The 15,333-nt window shown below is 42.3% G+C and overlaps 1 protein-coding gene across 4 annotated transcripts in view; it reads left to right on the top strand.

Annotated features, from left to right (window-relative positions):
- Nucleotides 1-15,333, top strand: part of MCTP2 (multiple C2 and transmembrane domain containing 2) — a 128,507-nt gene that overhangs the window by 32,121 nt on the left and 81,053 nt on the right. For all 4 annotated transcript variants that reach the window (XM_050978380.1, XM_050978379.1, XM_050978382.1 and 1 more), the window contains 4 exons: nucleotides 870-978; nucleotides 11,918-12,060; nucleotides 12,864-12,940; nucleotides 14,059-14,170. In XM_050978380.1, coding sequence (XP_050834337.1) covers nucleotides 870-978; nucleotides 11,918-12,060; nucleotides 12,864-12,940; nucleotides 14,059-14,170 — 441 coding nt within the window. The remainder of the gene's footprint in view (nucleotides 1-869; nucleotides 979-11,917; nucleotides 12,061-12,863; nucleotides 12,941-14,058; nucleotides 14,171-15,333) is intronic.

Raw genomic sequence — 15,333 nt, 5'->3', positions numbered from 1 at the left:
TGAAATATCTATATTTTACTTGTAACTGATGAGAGCACCAGCATAAATACTCATATAACAGTTAGGAACAAACTGGATTAAAGTAAATACAGCAAGTAACACAGCTGTAGGCTTTGACAGATAGCAAAATCAGTTTTAGGGCAGTGTGAAGAGGCACTGGCAGTTCTGACATGTTATTCTCATGTAAAACATGTTTGCTTTGTGGATGAGCTTCTCTCCCTTTGCCCTCTGATAACCTCTCAAGTGCTGTCCAGAGCTGTTTTCACTGAGTGTTCCAGCTGGAGGATGATGCTGAGCTGTGTAACCCTGGGGCAGCACCTCTGAGGAGCAAAAATCCTCTCGAGTTTGCTTCTGCTAAAGCTCACAACCAGCACTGCCTGCCACTGGCCTGCTCTCTTTTGGAGCTGCACAGAGAAGTGCTGTGCTCTCCTCTCAGCAGCTCTGTGAAATGTGTTCTTCCTCCTGAGGTTATCAGGTGGATACAGAGGACTCAATGATCTTTTGGGGTCTCTTCCAACTTGAGAGGTGCTGTGAATGCACAAGAAACAGCTCAGAAAAAACCTGTGCTGATAGGATTTAGAAAACCTGTGCATGCATTTGTGATTGTTATAGCAGCACTCATTTCCAGGTAAAACCCTTGCTTTGTTGAACATTCTTGATGCTGATACTTAGCTACTTGCATGGTGAAGGAAAGCCTGGGAAAGATAGATTTTTTTTTTTCTTTTTCTTTTCCTATTTTTTCCCCTTCCTGTCAAAGATTGCCCTAAAGAAAGAGCAGAACTTTGTCTCTGCAGCAGCACTGGGAGCACACCTGTCTCATTTATGATCTGCTTCCAGAGGTGTGTGACTGATTCCTTTGTTCTCCTCAGGCTCTGGAGGAAGCCAACGACTGCCTGAGCGAGCTGCCCAGCCCCTTTGCCTACCTGCTGACCATCCACCTGAAGGAAGGCAGGAACCTGGTTATCAGGGATCGCTGTGGTGAGCCCCACCTCCCCTCTGGCTGCCTGCAGAATTCACACTCTTTATCACTTTGTTCACTCCTTTATCACTGATCTCAGTTTGGCAGCGAGCTGGCTGCTTAGCTGCAGTGCAAGGAGTCATGGCCTCGTGTCTCTCCTGCAGGTCAGAGCACTCAGAGGTTGGATACACAGGGCAGGGAGCTGCCCTCTGCCTGTGCAGCTGCAAAGCTCCTTCTTGGCTGCCCTTACTACCTGGACCCATTCAGGAGCTGCAAGGAATTCTATTTGAGCTTAAAAAAAAAACTCCAAAGAATAATTGGAGGTTTATTAAATGATGGAGCTGCTCTTAGGGGAGTGCTTGTGGGGTTATCTGCAAAGGTGTTGATAAAAGGGGGAAACCACAGGATTGCTGTGAGCCAGCAATCCTCTCTAACCTGGGATGTGACTGAGCAATGACAGCATCCTAAAAACCCAAAACCCACCCTCAAAGTATCAAAGGAATTGTAAAATATTTGGGCAATTCCTGGAAAAAATGTGTGAAAATGCCTTCCCTTAACCAGGCTTTTATTCAGGATTATGAAAGAGGGAGTAGAAATGCTTGGGAGCAGCCAGTCACTTGCTGTGGAGGGAGAGCTGCCCTGCCAGAGGCTCTGTGCAGCCTGTAGGACCCTGAGGCAGCAGCTGTGGCAGGACCTTCCATCTGAACCTGTCAGAGAGCTCTTCCATACGTCCAGGCTTGATTTCATACTTTTTTTTTTCCTGCATGTGGAAACAGTTCTGGTAGTTTTGTCTTGCAAAATGTCTGAGCAGCTTCTTTTGAGGTGAAGCCATGGGCTTTATTCATTTGGTTTTAAACAAAATAAGCTTGCAGAGCCTAAAGGCCTGTGAAGGTTTGCACCTGGAGGGACCTGTCTGATTTCACATGAGGTGCTCATTGGGATTTCTGTTGTCTGGTATCTCAGTTAACTTTTTCCATGCTGGTTTTCAATGGCTTCACAAAACAGTAACTTTTGGTTGAGTGTATGCTTGTGTTTCCTACCAGTTTTTGGAAGGAGTGAACCAATACTTAGATTAAGATCTTTACTGGTTAAACAAAAGCCTGCATTTCCTAACAGTGTAGCAGTTCATCAGACTTTACTGGCAGGCTGCACAAGCCAGGACACATCCAACTGCTCCTAGGAAGAAGATGCTAGAAATGAGCAATTCCAGCAAAGTAGCATTTCTAGAGAAGACAGAGCATACTTTGCTCTAGGCTGTGTTTTGTTGTGTAAGAAAGCAAATGCTTGTCTTAGTAAAGCATTGGACAGCACAGGGAAACAACATAAGGGGGGGAAAAAAATCCCTTTTGATGAGTCTCTGTTGCTTTGTGAAAAATGACCTCTCATTTAGTAAACTGAGTATGTGAGGGGATGCTTCCTTCAGTGAAACTGCTGCTTTTTATTGCACAGGCAGCAGGAGGGGAGGAAGCAGTGCCTTAATGATTATTCATCAGTCACCACCATGCTGCAGTGGTGGCTCCTTAAAAATATAAAAAGCCCACAGTGGATGCCCATCGTTACAGGCCTCTGCTGCTGTCACTCTGGTTATGTGACATCTTTGTGTGACCCGCAGCCACTGGGCTTTTTGAACATGCCTTTGAAAGTGGGAGGTTGTCAGCTCTGCTCATCTCTTCAGTGTGAGAAAGCCCCAGAGATAACTTGTGGCTGGGAGTGTGAGACTTCCCTCCTCTCCCCGCACCCTGGTGCTGGTTAGAGCTGCTGTGCTGGGGTGTATCAGTGTGCTCTGAATAGTTTGAATTTAGCAAAATATTCACACAGACTGAGTGGAGAGTTTATGCCCCAGCCTCTTTAGCCTAAATAAGGTTTAACATAAGTCTTGTATTTTTCCTAAATTTTAATTTTCACTTATTATGCAATCAGCAATTTATCTGGAAAAAAATCTCAAAGCAGTCATCTAACCCATCAGTTTACATTTTTTGAGGGAGTTTCTTTATCTACATAAAGATAAAGGAAATGGTATTTGAGTGTGGTGTCCTGCCTTCTCATGTTTGCACTTTTCCCTATAATTTTATTTTACCACAGTTTGAATAGCTCAGGCTTAGGTGCTGCAGTGTGGGTGGGTGATGCCCTCTCCTGGCAGCTGAGCAAAGTCTCTTGTGCTCGTGTTCAGTCTGCTGCTGCCTCTGTTTTGTCCCAGTGTAAGTATTTATCTGTGTGTACATGTAAAAATAAATCTAAGGTGTGTGAGCAAGGAGAGGCATTTCAGACATTGGAAACAGCTATTGCTAAAAACCATCCTGGCACTACTCATCACATTCACAGGTTTCTCCCTGAATTTACTCTTTATATGCTGAAGTTATTAATTGGGAATAATTATGCTTGGCCAAGTAAAGGTGAGCAGGAGTTCCACTCAGAACTGCAGACTTCACTTTTTTCCAGCTTCCCCAGTATTTTTTTCTGATTCTTTGCCTCACTATGTACTGCTTTTTCCAGGATATGTTCCCTTTGGTGTGATATAAATTCCTCCTTTACTTTACCAGATTTTCATTACTTTTTTTTTCCTCTTCATAATATTAATCCTGTTAACATCTGTTTTTTCCTATTTTTTCCTTCACTTTTTACTTCTTGCATTGATTTTTATCTGTCTCTTATGTCTCTCCAGTCCCTGACTTTCTGCAGCTCCTCTCCTTGTACTGCTCTCTGTAGAGAGGGAGAATTAGCCCAGGACACTGGTTCAGAGATGCATGTGCTTCCTCTAAATTGCACAACAATGCAGAAAAGAAAAATAAATCAGAGTTTCAGTGTTTTCTTCTCCTCCTCTTTTAGCTAATTTTGGAAGGATAAGTGAAAGAAAAAGCTTCTGTACAGCAACACCCAACATATGTCCCCTAGCCAAGGAATCCAAGTGCTGCTAGGCAGGATCTAAGTTCTGGTGGAAAGTGGAGAAGCTCCAAAAACTCCTTTTTAGGGTCAAAATCAGTGTCCTGTCTAGGGATGAAGGATGAGAGAGGCATTACCTGTTGGTCATCAGCTTGCTTGGAGTCTGATTTACTTGTTTACAGTCTCACCCAGTCACACTGGGTCAGACTGTAAACTGCAGAAACTGCCTGAGCACATGGTAAATTTGGCATGTTACCTGTGTGCACCTTTGGGGCCAGTGTTGGGCAGTGCATGGGTCCTACATTTATACTTCTTGTAGGGGATGAGCCAAACATTGAAGGTTATGTATGTGTGTACATACACAGCACCAGAAGTTTGATTTTTTTAATGTATTTTTATGGTATTATTGTTACTAGCTGTGTTTCAGTGATGGCAAGGAGTTTGCATCTGTGTAGTTTTAATACTGCAGGTAGTAAGAAAGCAGAAATGTATTTTTTTGATGAAAAATCTATGGAGCACTGCAGCAGCTTGGCAGAGCAGAAAGATGATTATTCTGTATCTCATTTGGCATTAAAAAAAACCACTGGTGCTCTAAGTGTTGGCATCTTGTGGCACCCTTAGTGGTTTTAGGGCCTTTTTGACCCTTGTTTTGTGGAGTCCAACTTCATGCTTTGAGCTGGGAGAGGCTGGAGCCCATTTCCACCTGGTGGTTCACCTTCACAGGGCAGGGTAATGCCTTGTGGTGGAGTCACCCTGAAGAAATCTCCAAGGTCCTGCTCCCCTTTGGCACTGGGATGCTCTGGCTGTGCACATTGCTCCTGGTGGAGTCACCCTTCCAGAGCAGTGAACAAAGTGATGCCACAGCTGTAAGGAAGGGCTGCCTTCCTTCAGGTGGCAAACCCAGCTCTGGTGCTGCAAGAGTAAACAGAAACTGGTTTTTGGGCACTTTTGAGGGTGAGAAGCCCCTCCCATTTCCAAATTCTGTGCTTTTAAAGTTCATTTTCCATCTGTTAAACAGTGTAGTTACAAGAAACACAGTTCTCTGATGTGGCTGTGGTTGGTGTCTTTTTTCTTTTTCTTTCCCCTTTAACCACATGTTCCAGCCTGAACTTTGTGTGTGTCTTTTTTCTACCTGGTTTTATTTTGTAGATCTTTCTTAGGGGACCTTTGTGCCCTGTCTCTGTTTCTTCCTTTCAGGTTTGGTCTGTTTCCTGTTGCTGCACTTTGGTTTTCCTCTCCTTCCTTTCCTCTCATGATAGAGACAGTGTGAAGGGAGAGAGGGGAGGTGCAGTAGTGCAGAAGATGCAACACCTCCACGGGTGCATCCTGCTTTCCTTGTCCCCAGCACATCATCCTCTGCTCTCACATCCCACAGCCCCCACTGCCACAGGGTCCTGGGGGGCTCCCTGTGCCAGAGATCAGCCTCCCAAGGACAAAATAAAAGGGAAGAAAGTTGTGGAATAACATACACTTTTAACTTCCAGCAGCAGTGAGCCTCCAGGAACCCACCACTTGTAGCTCTGGGCTGTCCAGAAGTTAGACCTTGGTGATCCCAGTGGGTTTTACCAAACTCAGGGTGTTTTATCATTCTGTGATTCACTGCCTGGGTCTGTGCTGATACCAGAGTGCCAGAGGAAGGGATGTGTGTGTGCTCTGCTGGGTATTTGTCAGCTTAGAGCAAGTAATTGTTTGGAAAGCAAATGCTCAGAGCAATTAGGCTGAATTGCTCTCTGCAAACATGCTGATTAATTTAGACTTTCTCTGTTTTCAGGGTATCTGCAATTAGATCATTAGGCCTTCAGATTTATTAATTATTGCCATGTATTAGGCAACTTCTCACACTTCTGTTTGAAAGGCGTAATCATGGCTAATTTACAAATGCTGAGAGTTTGGATGGTGCTGAGCACTCGTTTGGATGTTTTCTTTGGATGTTTTTTGGATGTTTTGGATTTTTTTTTTTTTTTTGATGTGAACAAGGGCTTGTGCTGAGAGCATCTGACTGTGCCAAGCCCAGTTACTGGAAGTGCAAAGTGCCTGAAACTTTGCCCTTGGGCACAGTGATCCCTGTGAGCATCCTGCCTGCACTGGTGTGGGAAAGGAATGCCCTGAGATAGGAACCTCAGAAAAACAGGAGGAGTTCAAACAAAAGCAATTTAGGTGTCTGGAGGAGTTCAAACAAAAGCATTTTCTATGTCTTTCCATCCTTGTAGTTTTAATTTAGGAGATGTTGGAATGACAGCAGAGGAGGAGATCAGAGATCACCCTGTGACTCTTCTTGTGTCAGAATTGTAGTTTAAAAACCATGTTTCTTAAACTGTTTTAGCTCCATCAGCTGTCAGAGCTGAGTCTTGGGGGTAACCTGCCTGCATTAGCAGCTCACACTGCATCTTTCACCTTTAAGAAGATTTTATTTGGGTGAAGACTCAGAATACAAGAAACAATGCTGAGTTGGGGTTGTTTAGCAGAAGAGAAAGCTCCAGGGAGATCTTGGAGCCTCTGCCAGTGCCTAAAGCAGTGTTCAGTTGGACTAATTCTTACCAAAGACAATTCTGTGCTTTATGTCACATGGCATTTTGGTAGGTTTTTCTTAGTTCCTTTACTTTTTTTTTTTCTTGGTGTTTCTGAAGTGTCTTGAATAGAAAGTGCTATATCTGCATCTTTCATTCTATTAAGTTCAGGCAATTTTTCCCCTCCTTCACCTTCCCTTAAACTGTTTGCACACTTTCTTCACACTTCTCTGGTCTTTTTGGTTTATTGGGTTTTTCTGTGGTGGCTTTTTTTTTTTTTTTTAGGTTTGTGTGTGTTTTTCTTTTTCTGGTTGGTTTTATTTTCCCTTGGAACCTATTGGGACTTCTTGTTTCCAAGCAATGTTTCATTTCCATCTGGCCACATAAAACTAGCTGGGGACAAAACTTTCTAAAATCACCTGAATTTCCTGCCAGCAGAATACTTTTTTTTTTTTCTGATTTCCCCTTTAAGCCTTGATCTCGGCTGTTTCTCTGCAAGGATGTAGTGGTTTTCCACTTAAAAAGAAAAATGTGTGTTCTATTTTAGAACGTCTTTTACTCCTTGTCGTAAATAACTCCAGTAATTCTATTTCTAGGAAGATTTGCAGATATTTATTCTTTACATGCCTATAAAATAAATCCTTAATTTCCTTCTTCAGATTAAAATTTAGTTTTTTAACCAAAACTTATGATGGTCTAGGTTATATTTCACACTGCTCTTTGATTTTTTTCAAGATGTTAAGGCAATTTGGTGGTCATTTTTATTTATTTATTTATGGAATGAGACTTGTTTCATATGCTACATTTCCAGTAAGTTTGCTCCCATAAAACAGTGTGTGGCTCGAAATTATATTGGGTCTTCTGGGTTTGTTGGGTTATTTTCTCCCTCGTTCTGAAGCAGTGGATGTGATCCACCTCTCGGTAGCTGCTAGAGGGCAGCAGTATCCATTTAAAAACACCTTTAACAGTTTCGTTTCTTGGGCTACTAAACCCTCTCCTGCTGCTCTGTCCCAACAACTTTTTGCTCACTGAAAATTTCTCAGGTTTTAGGTGATGTCTGGTCTGCCTGCACTCATTGCTTCTTAGTGTTAGTGGAAGAAAATAGAAATTACATTGGTATTATGCAGCGGAATTCCAGGGTGCATCGCTGTCAAGATGAATGTTTTTTTCTCTTATGGGGGAAGAGGCCTAGATGATGGAATGATTTTTTTTTTTAAGAGGTCAACTTTCCTTTTTACCCTTTCTTTGGTTTGCTTTAGGCTGAAAAGTAGATTATCCTGGATTTTTATATATATTTTGTCCATATATTTTAGTGTGTGAGAACCTGCTTGTTTTACTGCACAATATCCAAATAACCTCAGAGCCCCTTGCTTTCCCCACCAGAGAGATATTGTTGGGGGGCAAAATTCTCAGCTGGTTTTAACAATAATCCATTCCCCTGTTGATACTGCTGTTGATGTGAGTGAGACCTTGCTTTCAGAAGAGCCTGCATGCACGTGCTTAAAAGTTGTTGATTTGGTTGCCTTCACTAGGAAATGGATGCTAAAAAGCTTTTTTTTTTTTTTTTTTTTAATTGGTCTGGCTTTTTCAGAAAATTATCCATTTCTGTCACAGTTAAAAGAAGACTATAAACAAAAACCCTTTTTTTAGACTGGTTCATCTCTAACATCACCAGGCTCTTTTCAAAAAAAGTTATGTTTTTCTGCCTAGATTGTAGATTGTCTCTTATAAATAGCTTTTAATAGACCCAGACGTCTTTCTGAGCTTGAATCCAGAAGGCTTCAAGCCCTGCATTCAAATGCAGTCAGTAATTTGCAGTCTGTGCTGTTCATCCCATCAGGAGAGGCTTGCCCACCTGGCTTATTTCTCATTCCCTGTCAACTATTTCGGTCACCTGGATGCAATCTGGGGTGTCTTAAAGGAAACCAGAACCAGACACTGTGAGCAGACAGCTACGTTAGCATCTTGGGGCAGGCCCTGGGGGCTGTGGTGCCACATCCATCCCTGACATTTCTCCACCAACTTCACCCCAGTGACCATCACCACCTCCCAGGTCCTCTGTGTCCCCCCACCCAGGTGACAATCCAGCTGCTGAGTGGCGCAGAGATGCCATCCTGCTGTTTGTAGGACGTGGCAGCTGTGCTTGGGACCGACCTGGGGCAGGCCCTGGGGGCCATGGTGCCACATCCATCCCCCCTGACATTTCTCCCCAGTGACCACCACCACCAACCCCCAGGTGCTCTGTGTCCCCCCACCTGAGTGACAATCCAGCTGCTGGGTGGCACAAAGCTGCCATCATTTGTAGGCCGCGGCAGCCGCGCTCCCATGCCACTTGGCCCCCAGGGCCTGCCACTGGTTGGTCCCGTGCTGCCATGTCCATCCTGACATTTCTCCGCCAGCTTCCCCCCAGTGACCACCACCAACCCCCAGCTGCTCTGTGTCCCCTCACCCAGGTGACAATCCAGCTGCTGGTGCCCATTTGTAGGCCGCAGCAGCCGCGCCGCCGCGTCCCTCGCCCGCCTAGTTGAGATGTCACCCCCGTGACAGCCCGACAGGCGAGCAGCGCAGGACCCCCCGCCCCGCCACAATTATTTTCCCTCACAATTAACACCGGTGCTAAGTTGACACCTTTGCCTTGTGTGGCTTTTGTAAGCCGCCGCCCCCCTCTCTCCGGCCGTTAATTCGCCGCATTAATATTTTCCGCGGCGCGGGTGCCGCCGCTCACCCGTGAAGCCGCTGGAACATTATGGAGCTGTCAAGATAGCGAGGGATTACCCAGGCTGCCTTGCTGGAGTAAGTGACACCACTGAGGCCCCGCTTTGAGATGTTTATTTTGAGAGTAAGCTGACAAGCATGAAGGCCTGATCCCAGAGTGGCAATCTTATTTAATTAAAGGCCTCTTTTTATTATAGCTTCCCCCCCCCCCATCACTTTTTTTTTTTTTTAAATGTGCAATATGTATTTTTATGTAAACAAAATATATTTTCCTTTTACATAAATTAATTTATATATATACATATTATTTTTACATAAATTCCTTTTATATATGTATGCTTCTATATATAAATATGTGTAAATATAAAGGAAGAGTTTATAAAAAATAAATACGTGAGCATGATCACTAAAGCCTGGCTGGCATGAGCAATGCTGGGCAGCCCTTCCCTCCCCCCCCACCTTTTATTTTCCTTTACTGTATAACAACCTGGAAAGCTTTTCAGAGCAATAATGCAATTGGGAGGCTTACTTAGCTATAGTCTTCTTGCTTCCCATCCTCAGAGAAAGGGCTTGGAGTTTTCTGCTTGTTGGTATTGAACTTGCTGGCTGTTTGCTTTTATTCTGTATCTCCTATTTTTCTCTCTCTCTTTTCAGGTTTTGTCCTTTTTCATGGGTTTTCTGTGCCAAAAGCAGATGAGTTATGGCCATAAACCACCTGCCTCCATCGTCTCTTCGTGCTTTCATTTCATCACTTGCTTTCCTTGTCTTGGCCAGTTGCTATTTCATGCACAGAATAGGTTGTGGACATTTTTATTATTCTTACTTTTAATTATGCAGCTTTGTCCAGCTTACCCTGGAAATAAAAGTCAGGGGATTTTTTGCCTTTTTTTGGTCTTTTAAAATCTTTTTGAAGTGACACCAAAGGGCTCAGTGCTGTTATTTCTTAATTCTGCATCTTCTGAGGACTGATGCCCCCCCACACCGTGGGGCTGTGATCTATCTGTGTGTTCCCACTCCTGGACATTGTGCTGGTTTTAAGCTGGATGCTTTGTATAAGAGTATAATCATAGTTCTGAGAAATTTTTAGGGAAAGGTCTAGTCCTAACCCACTGGGAACAATGAGAAGCTGCCCTCTGACTTTGCTGGCTTTCCATCAGGCCCTTATTATTAGTCTCTCTTAGAGGAGAAGAAGAAGAAAATTCTATTTAAGAAGTCTACAGCTTTTTTTTTTTTTTTTAACAAAAAAAAAAAAGTGATTTTTTTCAACAATTATATTTCAGAAAAAGGATCAGCTGCAGACAGTATTTGAAAGCCAACTGATATTTTCCTTCTGGGGTTGAAACACACTTTATGCACAGAATGGACCAGGTTCTACAACTCTTCCCTTTTGAAATTAAAGGAGAATAAAAACTTTCTATAATTCTTAGAACTATGTCTGTCTCCCAGAAGCACAGTTCTTTACAGTGCTGTGTAATTCCAAATAGATGCTTACACATGATTGTTTTTTCTTGAGTTTAAGTCTGTCTTCACATAACACCAATGAGAGCTTTGGATGTTTAAATATGGATTTTTCACATCCTCACAGGTGCACCAAATCATTGGTAAGACTGAGTATTGCTCAGGCTGGGTTATCCTGGTCTGCCATGTGTTTGTCAGGCCAGTGGGAACCAGGGAGGACAGGTTCACATTATTTCTGACTCTGAAGTCTGCTGTAGAAATCAGTCTTTTCCTCCAGCAGCCCTCACTGCAGGCTGGGGCCAGCCAGGACCACCACCTTAGCCTTTACCCTTCTAATCAAACTGAACTGTTAGGAGGGAAGTTTAATTCCACCTACCACACACAATACAGAAAATACTGGATATGACAGGTGAACGGCACCTAGGCTCAGTTAACTGTAGATGCTGCTACATCTCATTTTTCCCCTTTATTTTCAGCCTGTGAAGATTTTTTTTGCCAAGTCTGTATGAATAACGAAATCAACCATCCTCTAGTTAAATCCTTCCTGTGCCTTGTTCCTCCTCTTACCTGGTGTCCTGCACGGGGGTTGGTGTTGGTGCAGATGCCACCAGTTTAATAACAATAATAAAAAGTTGATTCCCTCTTCTGTTTTCCTTTGACAGATGCAAGTCTGACTATTGCTGCCGAGTGGCACGAGCCTCATGCTCTTTCCATGGACATCTGCTCCATAAAAACAGGGGACATTATGGCCCTGGCAAATTGTGCCACTTGGATTTAAAAACGTGTTACCTGGACAGTGCTTCTTTTTACAGAGTCTGTTCTCTGCGTGGTTTTTATCCTGAGCTGATGAATAATGTTGCTACTTTTCTCACTCAAACCTCAGATTGGGTTTTAAGTAAATTGGCAAAGTGACACCAGTGATGAAATCCTGACGGGTATTTTAGCTATTGTTACTGGTTTCCTTGGAGCTCCTATCCCAGTTACGATGCTTTGGAGTTTGGGTCCTTTGAATATATTCCTAGTCACAGGATCACATTTTCTTTCTTCCACTGTGTCATTAGTTGGCCTGTAAATAGTGCTTCAGTGCTGCTTCTGTTTGCTCTTTTACCAAATTAAAATTTTAACAGAGTTGTTAAACAACAATTAGTATTCTTAAGAATAAAACATCAGAGATCAAGCAAATAATGAAGATTTTTTTTGTTGCCTGCTTTCGGGCAACTTTCTCGTTCTGTCTGTAGGTTTCCTGTATGAATGAGCAGTTTTTATATAGGTAATGAAATATATACATGTATCTGTAATTACAATTAACTGTTTTTAATTATTTTATGAAAATATCATTTAAGGTTGTCGAGTTGCATATGATGCTGATGCTAATCTATTTTTAAATTAATTATCACAGGTACAAGTGACCCGTACGTGAAGTTTAAACTGAATGGCAAAACTCTTTATAAAAGTAAGGTAGTCTACAAGAACCTCAACCCAGTTTGGGATGAAACTGTTGTGCTGCCCATACAGACCCTCGATCAAAACCTCTGGATCAAGGTAAGTTTTGGTCTCAAATTTTTGAAAGGCTGCCCAATATTTTTTTAAGCAATTATTTTCAACTTCAGAAACATATTGATTTTTATTCGCTGTAGCAGCATGGCATAAAACACAATCCGGTTTAAGAGCTTCAGCAATTTCAAATTAAAATGCACATATGTCTTTCCCAGATTTTACTTGCATGTTTTGCTTTCTGTCTGCAAAAACCCAAGTTTGAAATAAAACTCCTTGACTGGATCTGTTTAAAGCCGTGGAGCTGAATTCTGCTCTCTCTCTCTCTCCCCCTGTGCTTGTGCAAACTCAGGGAAGCCAAGGGCAGTTTCAGAAGCACGTTTTAGGAGTGCAATTTGGCCGGGCTGCACAGAATTATTACGTGGGATGCAGCCGTGACAAGTAGCAAAGCCTTTTCTGGTTATGAGTAACGTTACAGTTACCAGAACCACAAGCTACCAGTTGTGAGCACTAATTGCTAAAACATCTGTAAGCACAAGTACCTGATTTTTGTGCAGCGTTTCATTATGCTGTCGTGTGGAGTATAAAGGAGCAGGCACAATCCATAGCAGCACACATGTCTCTGTTTACATAATATTAAGAAGATACTTTCAAAATGCTGGTTAAATATTTAGCTAAAAATACAAATTAAAGCAGGGAGATGGAAAGTGATCCCTGAATTATATCTAAGCTTTGATCTTTCAAATACTAAATTGAACTGAAAGGGCTTAAAATATCTGTTCTTTCATCGCCTGGGATAAAACTGGCTTATGATGTGAAAATTGGAAATATTTGTCTTATTTTGCCACCAGGTGTACGATCGTGATTTAACCTCTTCAGACTTCATGGGTTCGGCATCTGTGGCGCTCACTGACCTTGAACTCAATAGGTAACAGTTCATTTAATTAAAGGTTATTAATGCAGCTGAATTGAGAAACAGAGGGAAGTGGTGAAATGCTTTTTTTGTGGCTTGGAGTTTTTCTATTTGTGAAAACTTATTTTTGACACAAGAGCGGGGATTTCAAGAGAAATCACTTGAGATAAATCTTTTGCACAGGTTTTTATCCGGCGTTATGCACTGGATTCAAATCCAACCTGGACAGAGCCCAGTTCTGGGACTAAGAATTTCTGTGTGCAGCATTGTTTAGGGAGAGCTCCACCAGGACAATTTGTGGAGGTGGAAGAAGGAAGAGGGGGAGAAGGTTTGGGACCTGTCCTCAGCCCCACAGGGTGCCTTTCTCTGGAGCTGAGGAGTGTTTTTCCCGGCTGCCAGCGCCCCTTTTCCAGCCTCCCCCTCATGCATCCCTGCCTGCAGCAGCTGCATCTGGCCCTGATTTAGTGCCGAGGCAAGCCCTGTGCCTTTTGTCTGCTGCTGATGCTTGGGCTCAGTGTGGAGCTGGAAGCCAGGAATTCAAGTTTTAGTTGTTTCTTTTATACTCCCTTGCTGTGCGATGACTTTTTTTGGGGGGAAATGAGTTCTCCCTATGTGGGGGTGTTGTAGCTCCTGTGGCTGTTGTATCTGAATTTCTAGAAATGTTAATTTGTCCATGAGATAGTGCCACCAGGTAAATACCAGCATTCCTGTTTTCAGCAAGGGAACAAAATCATGGACGGGGATTAAAAGCAGGCAGAATAAATATCTCTGGAGTCAAACACAAACCATTAATATTAGAAGATTCACTTGGATGAGTTTCCCTGTCACTCTTCTTCTCTGTGTAGTGGAGGTAGTAGTAACTTAATTCAGTGTGTACCTGCATATGGAGTTATGAGTAGTGAGCAGTGCTATAGGAACACTGTGCTGCATTAATAAAAGAGGGGTGTATTTTGTCAGAACCAAGAAAGAACTCTCCAGATTTCCCATTTTAACATTTAAACTCAATATTGGGAATTTCAGACAAGAAGCTGAAATTTGCACAGCTCAGCCTGACCTTTAATAATCAACTCGAGTTAACTGGAGTCAATAAATGCACAACTTTTTTGTTTTTCTTTTTTTTTTTGTTGCTGTAGAACTACTGAACAGGTTTTAAAACTGGAAGATCCCAACAGTTTAGAAGATGACATGGGAGTGATTATATTAAACTTGAGTCTAGCAGTCAAGCAAGGAGACTTCAAGAGAAATGTAAGTGGCTTAGGAAATCAAATTTATAGCTGGAATCTGTAGGGGGGAGAAAAGAAGAGCTGGCATAATCTGATTTACTGGGAAATGCCACCTTTATTTTCATCCTCTGAGACTCAATATTGAAATCGAGATAGAGCATAACTTAAAAAAAAAAATCCTTGTATTTAGCTGGGTTAAAGTTGTGTAGACATTTGTAGCTGGATGCTTCTGTCTTGTCACTGTGATGTGCACTGTGGCAGTGCTCCCTGTGCTCTGGGTGTGTGTCCAGCTCTTCAATGGGCAGGCTGAAGAAAAGCTGTTATATTTCCTTTTTTTTTTTTTTTTTTAAACAATGAAAAAACTTATCCACGTGGAATCTAAAAATTGAGCTTGGATGTTAAGATTTAAACTGCCCCAGACGTGTGGAGGAGCACCAGGCTGAGAGGAGGAGGTTGCTTGTAAAACCCTGATCTTCCCACTGACAGTTTCTTCACTGAGTTAATTGAACTTGGCTCCTGATGCAGAAATGTGGTCATTAGTGATGTTAGAAACCCAGAGAAGCTGGGCAGAGACTGGGAGCACCATAACTGAAGCTGATAGTTTTTTTTAATTTCAGGTCCTGCATGTGGCTTTTTTGCTTCTATTTTTAAAATTTTCTCCCGGTGTTTTATACAGTGTGTACAGCACACAAGTATTGGTGAACTAATCCTGCTCCTGGCCAGCAAGGGGTGGAGAATGCCCAAGATCAGGCAGTTACTTGGACTGTCTTAAAAACCAGACCTAGTTTTAAATATGTGTAATATATATGAGGGGAAAATATTTCTACAAGTTTTCTGTAAAACTGAATATGAAACTTGTTTACAGCACTTTAGTGAATTATAGGTATGGAATTCCAGACTGAATAGGATTATTTATAGAAACATAAATGTTTCAAGGGGCTGGAAAGCAAAATGAGAAGAAGCTAACGTGGGATATCTGCGGTTTGTTATTTATTTTTCAAATAGATGCCTTTTTGAGAATTGTAAAGCCTTAATTAATAACAAGGTAATGATAGAGTTAATTTTACCTCACTGTGTGATTATTTGAAAGCCTAATGACAATGTTTAAAATAATGGTGTATTTGTATGTCTATAATATGAGATGGGTTTTCTTTGGAATGCGAACTCCGCTCTCACTTGTACAGT

This window comes from Serinus canaria, chromosome 10 (assembly GCF_022539315.1).
Source record: "Serinus canaria isolate serCan28SL12 chromosome 10, serCan2020, whole genome shotgun sequence".
Lineage (NCBI taxonomy): Eukaryota > Metazoa > Chordata > Aves > Passeriformes > Fringillidae > Serinus > Serinus canaria.
Note: the sequence above shows the minus strand (reverse complement) of the source record. Positions and strands in the feature narration are given on the sequence as shown.